Source organism: Apis florea, unplaced genomic scaffold (genome assembly GCF_048593485.1).
Source record: "Apis florea isolate Af1SG1 unplaced genomic scaffold, ASM4859348v1 contig_3367_pilon, whole genome shotgun sequence".
Classification (NCBI taxonomy): Eukaryota; Metazoa; Arthropoda; class Insecta; order Hymenoptera; family Apidae; genus Apis; species Apis florea.
This window is the reverse complement of record NW_028256746.1, coordinates 1921741-1933764: the sequence shown is the minus strand read 5'-3', so window position 1 is coordinate 1933764 and position 12024 is coordinate 1921741. Positions and strand designations below refer to the sequence as shown.

At 41.6% G+C, this 12024-nt stretch overlaps 1 protein-coding gene across 5 annotated transcripts in view; it reads right to left on the bottom strand.

The window, feature by feature from the left end:
- Positions 1 to 12024, bottom strand: part of LOC100863535 (lost and found) — a 187194-nt gene that overhangs the window by 91194 nt on the left and 83976 nt on the right. For 4 of the 5 annotated variants that reach the window (XR_015293217.1, XM_012489113.3, XM_086911740.1 and 1 more), the window contains exon 2: positions 4278 to 4501. Coding sequence is in view for 3 of the 5 variants with exons in the window: in XM_012489113.3 (XP_012344567.1) it covers positions 4278 to 4501 (224 nt within the window). In the remaining 2 variants the exon portion in view is untranslated. Of the gene's footprint in view, positions 1 to 4277; positions 4502 to 11654; positions 12000 to 12024 lie in introns of those variants that run through there. The other variant, XR_015293218.1, reaches the window with a different exon arrangement.

Here is a 12024-nt window from a genome sequence, read left to right as displayed (position 1 = left end):
AGGATCGCGATTTACGTAAGTAGAGCGCGTGGCCGATCGGGGCGAAAAAACAATCGCGCGATCCACTTTCGCTCCTCGTTTATCGTGTCCTCCACGAAAGATGGAACACACGAAAAGTCGATATGTCGTTGAACATCGCGCAGGCGTTCTTAAGGGAAACATCCCCGTTGTATTTTTGCCCCAATTCTTCCTCCATAGTTTATCGAGAAACATTAATTTAATCGGGCGCGCATTCTTCATGTTCTCTATCTAGCCTCTTACAGCTTCTTCCATTCGTGTTTTTCGCGATAATTTTTGATACAAAGGGAATTTTATTTGATACAAAACGAAAGATTCCTTCGACGATCGATCGTTTTACGAGAAGAATAATTCTTCGACGCGTTAAACCGAGTGTCAACCACAGGGGAAATTCCAAGACAATTGGGGTAGTTCACCAGTTAGGATATCGAGGGGATAAGCGAACGTTTGAACAACGGCTAACGTAAACAAACGTTGGAAGGGATATATATTCCACCTTTTAATTAACCAAAAAAAAAAAAAAAAAAAAAAAAGGAAAACGATTTCCGCAAAATTTTTAACGATTGATAAAATTGGTCGCAACTTTTTTTTTCGCTCGACGAAAACGTTTCAATTTTTTTTAAATCGACGAAAAATGAGCAAACACTGGAATCCCGTTGCACGACAACAGCCGAATCGATCGAAACAGGAGCCGATCTGAATTCCACCACGCGTTCTGCAAATCACCGCAGTTTCCGGTTTCCTTTCGGAAATAAAAGCTCGCGCCACGAAAATCCAATTGGCCGCATTACCACGGCTAACCCCTCCTCCTTCTCGTTTACGCGTCACAACATTCCGCGCGTTTTCGATCGCCGTGGCGAGAAATTAAGGCGTCTCTCGCCGAGAAACGTGGAAAAGAGAGAGAGAGAGAGAGAGAGAGAGGGGCTGGTTAAAAAAAAAGTGCAAAAAAGAAAAAGAGATAGTAATAAAGGACACGCTTAACGGGCCATTACGTAGACCATAAAAAAGATTAAAGTTAAACCGCCATTATGCAAAATTGCATTGCTCTTTGGCCTCTCTCCTGTTTCGTTATTATTGTACCAAAATGTACGATAGCCACGGTTCAAAAGTTTGAACTTGTCGTTTGTATTATTATTATTATTATTATTATATTTCCCCCCCCCCCTTTTTTTCTTATTTAAATTAGATTCTAATACGTCAGATTGTTCGATCATCGATGGATATACGTTCGTAACGTGGCTTTACGAAGAAGCTTATTTACAATTTTATTAGCGTGACTATATATTTTGCGTATAGATTGGTTTTCTTTTTAAGAGCTTCCTCGCTCGTTGGCTTGGATCTTGTATTAGTATTTTTACAGGTGTATCAATGAGAAAGAAAGGTGTCACAAAGCTGTGTTATCATTAAGATAAAATAACGAGAGTGAATAAAAATGGAGAAGAATGTAAGGCTGTAACAAGTTTTTTATGGAATAAGTTAATTGCGCTTTTCGTAATAGGCGTTCTTCCGTTTCGATATCCGTTCTTGCCGTCTTGTACTAACTTTTCCCTGGCCAATTTAAGTAATATCTTGCTCAACGAGCACGTTATCCTAAGATCGTTCGAAATTTAATATTCGACAGTGAAAAGAAAGAAAGAAAAAGAAAAGAAAAAAGGAACGGAAAGAATTAATTTTGGATGATAAGTTTTCAATTTTAAAAGATCTATTCGATTTATTTAGCGATATACGCGGAGTATTAAATCTTCGATTGAAATTGTTTTAGCGGTTTCGCGGAAAATGGGTCACGAAGTTGGAAACTTTCTCATAAGGATAAAGTTCACTTGTAAGTTCTCTCAAACATCCCAACTTGTTATAATTGCATCCAGTACGATATTTTGTAAAGTAAGAATTTCACGATTCGAGGAAACCTTTCTTTCTTTATCTATTAAATTCTACTTTCCACGCGTCGCTTTAATTTTATTACGATCCAAAATATTTTGAAACCATCTCAATTCGATTCTCAATCTTTTTTCATACGTTACGACACACGGTCTCGTTTTAATTATTCAACTTGAACAGGAAATCTTTAATACGCTAAAAAAAAAATAATGACTCTTTGCATCTTATCCACACGCGTAATTTCGTAAATACGCGCTTTAACTTGGAGGATACAGAAAGGAACGAGGGAAGAGCGCGGCAATTCAAGTTGGAAAGATATTTCACGAGGCGCATCGTTAACGTTTATTTTTCATAAACCGGAGGAGACGAGGCGGTATTCACGGTTGGGAAAAACCATGAGAAACTCTCCTTCTATTAGCCGTGAAAATAAATACGCACAATTTACCTCGTCTACGGGGTTAAATAATAAAAACGCGCACGGATGCTGATGTTTAAGAAACGGCTAACGATAAATTTCATCCAATTGGTGAAGTGATGAGAATCGTAGCGTTGGAATAATCGGGTCGATCTCTCGACATTAAAGGCGCTACTCGTTAAAGTCTTTAATCCCTGAGGGATTGCGATATTGCATGAGGAAACGAACGCGAGATCTTATTATTTAAGAGAGGCTTGAAATCCACGAAAAAGAGAAGAAAAAAGAAGCAGAACGTTTATTACATAACGTCGTATTTATCCGCTCGATGAATTTTTTCCACGTCCATTTTTCACGTTGAAGGCTCATTAACGTCTTGTATTTCACGTTAACTAACACGTTTGATAAAAACGTTCGAAAGAGTAATGTATCACTCGGCAAACTAATCGGGCAAACCATTTTAACATCTTTCTTTTTTTCTTGCAAGATGAAAGACCTACGTAGAATGACCTAATATTTTCGGCATCTACGATGAAAGACATCCATGAAAGCATCTGGAACGACGATCTAAATTTCAACGACATTCGAGAGACGTTTCAAATATCTGGATCGAAATATCACGATAAAGTTCGCATTCGTATTTTCCAAGGTTTCCAATCCAATCGCAAGGGAAAGAAGGAAATCAAGAAATCTAAATAAACGAATAAATTTTAAACAAAAGATTTTTCGTATATAAATTCATTTCTTCGTGTATTGTTATAAATAAGATCGATATCGGTCGCTGGAGTCGAGGCGTATCGCCGACAAATCCGCAATTCGAGTAGCATTCGAGGAATAATTCCGAGATCGAAAGCTCGGTCGATCGATCGAGAGAGAGAGAGAGAGAGAGAGAGAGAGAGAGAAAGATAAATCGTGAACAAAAGAGACGAAGGGGAACGAAGCACACTAGCTCCCTTCTACCCAGAGACGAATCTTGATTAATGGTGCAAGTTTCCAGCGTCTCTGTGCTCACCGCTGCCCATGCTCCGAATCCATAATGAGAGGAATACATTAAAATGGCCCTCACAACTGGAATCCCCTATCGAGGAGGAGGGAAGGGGCCATTGTCCTCGACCGATAATCATGGAAAAATAATGTCGTTCCTCGTGCAATTAGTGCTTCATCTTTTGATCGATAACGGCAATTGGAAACGGTTAATCGGGAGCAGAAAGCCACGTTTCATCCTTCTCTCGATCTTTATTAGAAAATCGATCGAACAAATCCCATTTACACTACCTAATGTTTTCCATGTATTCTTCTTCGTTTTCCTTTCTTTTTTTCAAATTCAGATCGAATCGAGGGAAAAATGCGGGAAAAGTATTTCCTTTCTCTCTCTCTCTCTCTCTCTTCTCTCTCTCGAAATTGCCATTAATTAACACCACTGGAAATATTTGAAAATGTTGTTATTTTAATTCGAAGATAAAGATGGGAAGACGCGATGATGAATTTAACGACGATTATCGCATAGCGTTGTAGTCGATTTCGTTTCACTCGACCGTCTTCCATACTCGTACATTGATTTCGATTTTTCTCTCGAATATAACCGGTAATTCTCGAACGAACGTACTTTATCATTCGAATGGTCGAAACGGTTACGTTACACCATCAATTTGTAAGGAAGCAGTGGAGTAAACTCGAGAGCAGCAAGGTATCGCCGAGTTGGAAATCGGCGAGATTTCGCTTCGACCGAAACGAACAACAAACAATAACTACGGAACGGGGCGATCCAAGCCGAAAACAGTTTCCGCCGGATGCAAATTCGCGACTAAGCGGCGATATTACATCCATCCCTTGGTATATACCAATTTGAATGCAGATCAGAGTTGCGGTCCAGGGAGGAGGAGCAGTAGGAAGCATCGGTGTTAACCGTTATTGGGTGGGAGTGGGGGCGGTTTACGACGAGAGAGAAACGAAACGGGCCAGGATTTACCTTGTAACTGCTGACCGCGTGCGCACCATCGTAGATGTAAAGGTGGTCGTTGCAGTCCAATTGGAGATGGTCGAAACGGAGCATGAACCGCTGAAGGATGCTGTGCGTTTGGAAGGTGATGGTGCAGTCGAGGTCCTTCTCGAGCTGCGACTGCAGAACCGCCCCGTCTATCTTCCTGTACAGATCTCGCATGTAATTCTTCTTGCACACGTCGCTTATGTGATCTGCGAATAAAGAAGAAATCCGTTCGATCAGAATCGATTCTATATTTTTATATGCTCTTTTTAATACGTTTTTAAAACGTTGGGAAGATCGTTGGGGAAATTGAAAATATTCGAACATTTTCTTCCAAACTAAATTCTTCTCACCACTGCTACATCTATCGATCTTCGTGTATACGATATTTGCTCCGGAACGGATTATTAATAGACGCGCATCGATCCTATCGCGCGTATAAAAATATCCTTCGAGTCGTTGAACGACCAGCGAAATTTCATCCGATCGAAAATATTTTCTCGAAATACATACTGAAATATATAAACGGCGTGAACGAAAAAAATCACGGATAAAAATTAACACGCGTCGTTTCTCTGGAACGATTGTTCCAGAAAGGGAGAGAGGGAGAGAGATTACGGATCGGTTGTGAAAGTTTCATCATCAGTTTGCTCGCTCGTAACCGCATCGATAAGAAACGATCCGACTTTTAAACTCGCTCGAGCGAAGCAGACGTCCCTACGCTTGTCCCCCCAACCCGCCACGAATTATCCAATCGATTGACGACCGATTGATTCGCGTATCGCCAGGATAATAGCCCGAATTCGACGCATCTGCGATTAAATACGGTCTACCGGGCCCGATGCGATAAAATCAGGGAAGGAAAAAAGAAGAAACGGTTGAGCGTCGAAAAGTGTGGTAAATCGGCGGGGGAACTGTCCTTCCATGTTATGGATAGGAGGATAACAAAGAGAAAAGGAAAGAAGGAAAGAAAAAAGGAGCCATTTATACCTTGGATCGATCGATTCATCGATCTGGTGATCTTAGTTGGAAGGGAAAGCTACAGAGATCGAACGTAATCCTCTGTATATAAAAATTCAAATTGTGACGGAACAAAAGTAACGTGTAATTAAAAAAAAAGGGGGATAAGCAAGTATCGAGGTACGAGCTCGATTCTCGAATTTACTACGAAAAAGAAAGAAAGAAAGAAAAGAGAGAAGGATTCGAGGGTTGTAAAAACCCTTAAAAACAAGACTATTTCAAAGTATCCAAAACTTGCTTTTCCTCTTCGAAACTATTCCCAATTCCTCCACTTCTTCCCTCCAACTTCCAACTCCTCCTCCTACTCCTCGGAGAAGAATCTCGTTCGGCCTATCGCGCCATTTTCCCAAACTTCGTTACACTCGAAGCCAACTTACGGAGCAAATGAATCGTAACGCGGCAAAGGGGAGCGAATTAATTCGCGAATTCGATAAAACTCGCCCGCGCGACAATTTCACGGCTGAGAGTCGTGAGGGGATGGTTGGTTTCGAGACGGGGAGAAAAAAAAAAGAGAGAGAGAGGGAAAAAGACAAGGAATGAGGGGGGAGGTGGCGAAGAAACTCGATTGAAAAGTTTTCGCTCGTGTTGCCCGGGGGTCATCGGAGGCAGAGGCGTGAGATAGTTTTCCGCATGAGGTGGTTGCAGCTGCAACAACCTTGTACTCGAATGTGGGCCGGGAGAACATTTCTCGGGGGGGTACGAGAAGATTCTCGATAAAAGTATCGCGTATTTGGTCACGGGTTGGATGGAAGGATACGTGGTTAACTCTCTTGGCAGGGATTGACAGGGTGTTTTGAAGGATCTCCAAGGTATTGTGAACGAGAATGGACGATCGAAATTCCACCGATTCAGATCGATAATTCGATATCGTTCGAAATGCTGAATCCGTTATTCCGAGGAAAAATTGATAGGTTCGAAGCATTCGAGAGTCCAGTTTCGATCATCGATGGTTTGATACGGAAAACTTTTGATTATTGATTATTGAAATACCGATTTGTTTTCGAGAAAAATTAGATCGCTAGAATGAAAGCATTAACTTTTTAACGCGGATTAATGGATCTAATTTCGGAGTATAGTATCGATAACTCGATACGAAAAAAATAAGGATCACTTAAAGCGCTATTTGCTTTCAAGAGGAAAACTGGACGAGAGGTTCTCTTTACATACGTATAAATGTGTATATCGATTGGCAGAAGGAAACGTGGCTAATTTCTGGCACGGATTATCGGATCCCTGGACAATCTGGAAGGTTTAAATGAGAGGGATTGGAGGGTGAACGATGGAATTAGAGCAACAGATGGTTAAATGTCTCGTAACGATTATTGGAAATGGGACGCTTGTTTCTTTCGCGAGATGAGATCGGGCCGATTCCGTTGGTCGATTCGAATGCATGGATTTGTAAGAGAAGAGAGAGAGAGAGAGAGAGAGATTGCGGATAAAATTTGCGTGTATACGTGTGTTTGAGATAGTACAGGAGAGAATTAGATGCGCAAGTATTTGAACGTATCGGAAGGGTAAATTTGCATTAGCGCGTAAGATGAATGGAGTGTGGTAGTGGTAATGGTAGAGAATTGTAAATGAGATGTTTCTTCGAGTGAAAATTAACGATCGAGAGTCGTGCAATAAAATTACTTTTCAAGAATTTTTCTTTTCTTGCGAACTTTCTTCAACGAAGCGAATTTAAAAAGTTGTTTCTTTCGCGTAATTCTTTTAGACGGATTTTTCGATATTTTTGAAATGGAATCGAGAAATTGACTTTGTTTTTGAGTTTTAATCTAAGAAAATTCGATCGGTCTCGAACATATTATCCTCGATTCAAATCAACCGGATGATTCTAATTTAAACGAAGACAAAATATTCGGATAACGAAAAGAATTTCCTCTCGTTTTCAAAAATTATTCTTTGTCCTCCCCCTTCCAATGCAATCTTCCAAGAAAGATCGTTCTAAAATTATCTTCAACGAACCAATCATGCCAGATTATCGAAAAGATCAAATTATTCTTCGATCGTTCTTCGGTATAAATAAGAGCATTCAACTCGATAAACGTTCACGTGGATTCTATCAAACTTATTCTCACGGCGGGAACAAATTCGACAAAGAGCGATCGGTTATCGGTCACGTAGCTTTAAAACGAGCAAGGTGGATGGACACGCGTAATGTAATCACGAATAATTGACGAGAAGGGGGCGTCGTGGTGCGATCGACAGCCACCGTTCGAACCGTGAATTCGCCGCCCCTGAACCGACGCTCGTAAATCTTGGGCCAAGGGAAACAGAGCCTAGACCAGAAAACTCTACTTCCGCAGAACGAAACAGAGCGGCATTTCCCGGAGGAGAATCTCCTCCTTCCGAACAACCGACCTCCACCAAACAACCCTCGCCCCGAGACTATCAAATTTCCACAGCAGGCGTGTAAAGATGACCAAAGTTTCGTCCTAATAAAAATATATATATATATATATATACGATCGTGTCTCGAAATTCGAATATTTTACGAATATTTTTACGTATCGTCAACTTTCTTCGTCACCTGCTTGCACAACTTTCTCAAACTATATATATCTCGTCGCTGGGAAAGGCTCGAAAAAATAATAGCCGGGCGGGGAGGGAGTGGTAAATAACGATATAAGGAGGGAAAAAAAAGAAGGAGGAAAAATTAAATCGCGCGAAGAAACGGTCGCTGAAAAGGGAACTTTGAGACGAACGAAGTAACTACAAAGAACTTTGGGTTCCACGAAAAGTCGCGTGCAAAACAAACCGAGCGAGGGACGCAGAGAGAGAGAGAAAAGGAGAAAAGGGGACGCGTCCAGGAAGAGGAGAGACAAGGAGAGACAAAGGAAGAGGAAGGAAGAGAGAGGCAGCACCCTTTGGCCACGGTTGTGCGCGTTGGCCCTTCGACCCTCCAGCAACCACCAACCAACCACCCCTCTCTCTCCCTCGCTCTGCCACCCTCGAGCGCTCGCCACCCTCTTCCCTTCGACCGCTCTCTCCCTCTTGGGACGGTGTAAGCCCGCTACTCCGTCGATCAATATTACTCTCTCTTGGAGCGCGCCACGGCTCGTCTGAGCGGCAACCGAGCGCTATCCGTATTAAGCCGCGAGAAGCACTTCGGAGAGGAGGAGAGAAAGAGAGAGAGAGAGAGCCACCGACGTTGCTCGACGAAATTTTTCCAACCACATTTTTATCTGATCCGCACGCGACTCTGCCCGCAACTGCTACTGGAAACAATGTTATCGAAGATGCTTGGCTTCCAGACTTGGCGATCGCCGCTCTCGAGACTGAGAGGAAGGAGATCGGCGAGAAAGGAGAGGTCTGTTCGTTTCGACGCGGTGTCGAGAAATAGTGAGCAGGGTGTGATAGTTGTGAGGATAGATGGGGATTGAAAGGTGTGGTTAAGGTGTGAAACGAATTCAGAAGAATTTTTCGTTTGGAGGATAATGGGTGGAGTTGGAGGGGGATTGGATGGTGGTTACGAGCGAAATGGAAAATGTTCGAATTGTCGTGGAATGGTGGATCGATAGAGTGGTAAAGGGTTCCGTAGAAATGTATATTATTGGAGGGATAAAAAACGATCGAGAGGTTGCGATGGTTGTGGCGGAACGTAGAGTGGCCATTGTGCCTTTTACAAATAATTTTCGACCTGCATATTTCGCATTATAATTCTAGGCTATTAATGCATCTACGGGTATCCGAAATGTAGGACAAACGGTTTCCTCGAGATATTTCCAATATTGCTTCGCGCTCATTAAGCCCGTTGAATATTTTATAAAGGAATATAGTAGTAGCGAGGGAGCGAAATACGGTTTGTAAATTTGATAGATTCCGATAAAACATTTCCGTGCAATCGTTTTTATTATTTGAAACAAATCTGACCCGGATATTTATACACGATATTTTAATTTAAATACGCAACTCGAAGAAACTGGATCGATCGATCGATTGTGCCAAGTAACAAACAAATTATATCTCGAAATGTTCTAAATTTCATGATTGAATTTGTCATTTTAAATTACGAGGATTAGAATCGAAGGGAAATTATTGGAGTGACACCAATTTAAAATATCTCATCTGCTCGATATCTATCATTTATCAGAAACTATCAATAAATGGAAGTTAGTTTTCAAATCCTACAACATAATAATTAAATTTGCAAAACTCTTTTCGCATCAAAATCGGTATCTTTATTAATTTTAGATATTCGAGAGATGTATCGACAAAAATTTCCTATGTTTTAATCATAATTCATTTCCCAATCGTAAGATTCCAAACTTACAGAAAAAAAAATTTAAAATCGCAAAATCGTACGTGTTAAATTTTCACTAGACTCCTTGAATTCTTCAAAAATTACCATTTATCTCACTGGATCGAAAAAAAATATATATATAATACGCATAATACGATTGATCGAGTTGGAGCCACCTTCTCGAGTATAATAGATCCGAAACACTGGCGCGACAAAACCTCGCAGCATCGAGAGCCTAATCACGCATGCAAATGCGGGTGCAAATATCTCTCGCCGAGGCCTCCGCGTAAATCTTGCTGAATAGATCTCGGCTGCGATTGGTCGGGCCAAACCTTCTCTCTCCCTCGCGCACGCACGCTCGAAACGCTTTGTCAACGATGAAATACCGTAATCTCGGGCGCGAGGAAAATTTGCCTCGGACGGATCGTCAGCCGTTAATCCATCTCCGGACCGTTGTTTCCGCGGTTTAAACCGCCTTCGCCCGGATTATTAAGCGATAACGCGGCCAGGTATCGTGGATTTAATCGCGGAAAGAAGATCGCTTAGACCGGTGCTTTGTCCCATCCAACCGGCATAATGGCGGCGAGATTTTCCGCTTCGAGCGTGGAAATCTGTCCTCCCCGACGAGTGGGCCTTTGTTTCTCCTTCTCGCGATTTATCAAATGAATTATCGACCGCTTTTAAACGATAATGGGCGAAAAAAGCAGTCAAGCGTTGGTCAACTTGGCAAATTTGTGGAATCGTTTCGTGTCGGGAAAAAGTTCGATTGTTAAGGAGTTACGTTACGTCGAGTTGAAAGTAAAGCGCAAGGTTTATTGTCATATCGATTTCCATATATATATGAAAAAATATAATCTATTTTAATAATAACGAAGAATTGTTATCGCGGTATTGTAGGAGGAACAATTATCACTATGAACATCGATCTGCGTTCTTGCAATACGAGGTTTCGTACAAAGCGTATTGTGTGCAAATGGTACATCCAGTTATTCAAATATATTATTTGTAGAAAAATATCGAAAGGAAGAAAAAGAATGATATATCGTAGAAACACGAAGGATAATCTTAGGAAAAAGTTTTAACAAGTTTTCTGCTCTCGAACAAACGGACATAAATTCTCGTGTTTTTGTTGTTTTGAACTTGTTAGATTCAGGACAACAAGTTTAGGATACTAAAAGTTATGTCGCGTTGAAGAGCGTGACCCGTTTCATACTAGACAAAACTTTTTGGAACGCGCGCTTCCATTTACTCGAAGCAAAAACTTTACCAAAGGACGCAAGAATGATCTAATTTGTTCCGTATTTATCAGTTTCGTCGTATCCTCGAATGAAACGTTGGAAAACAAAAATCTAGAAACGTTTCTTCCTCTCTGAAATATCGCGTTTCAAAAGAATCGTAATTTCTAGTTTGCTCGAAAAAAATGCTCAACGACCTCGCATTTTAATTGTCAATTATTTCGAAATATCTTCATTGATGTTATTATCTTTTATCATATCGCCCTTTTATTCCTTTTCCCCGTAAGATTTTATTATGCAAATAAACTCGCAGAAACTAGTAAGTTAACGATACATTCGATATTCACAATTCTTGTTCGAGAGATATATCTAATTGAATACATTGCGATAATGAGATTTGCCCGAATGAATCTAACAGAATAATTACACCTTATCAACCAATGGATATTCATCACTCGAGTAAATTTCGACTCGAGAATCCACTCGACTAAATGTATCTTAAAAAATTTTCCAGCAAAAGCCTATTTGTAAACGTCACGAGCGCCCGAAAGGATTAGTGTCACTTACTAATTAATATCTACGTATTCATAATTTTTCTCCTATTTTAATTCTTCCGCTTACCCGAACAAACCACACCTCGACGTGCGTCCAATACACCCTCCAATACACCCCTTGCAACAACAAACACCTTCGCAACCCTGACAACCCCTGTCTCTCTCTCTCTCTCTCTCTCTCTCTCTCGCAACCACTTGTCGACCAAACGTCCGTCTAGAAACTCCCCTCCTCTCCCCATAACAACCATGTATACCCACGTAGAAAAGGACGTGCGCGAAAATAACGCGTCATCAACAACGAGTTACTCACAATTATCGTTCTTCGCATGGACGTGGCCCTGGTACAATGTCAGCGCCAACAGCAGGAAGGCGCACGAGCCTCCCGCGAGCCACATTCCTCCTCCTATTTCTCACACGCGGCACATACGCGAGCATCGAGTATCGAGAGTCATCGATCCCAACGTAGCGCGGTGACGTAGCGCGAGAACGACGAAAAAAGAGGACACGGCCAGAACGAGGACGAATGTATATATATATATATGTATTACGACTATGAAAGAAACGAACGAAGACGCGAGATCGAGGAATGGAAGGGGCAGCCTCGTGGCGAGACGAGCGCGAGCGAACCGCACCCCGCGCCGTGTTACGCGCGACTGACTGGTCGCGATTTTACGCGCGAA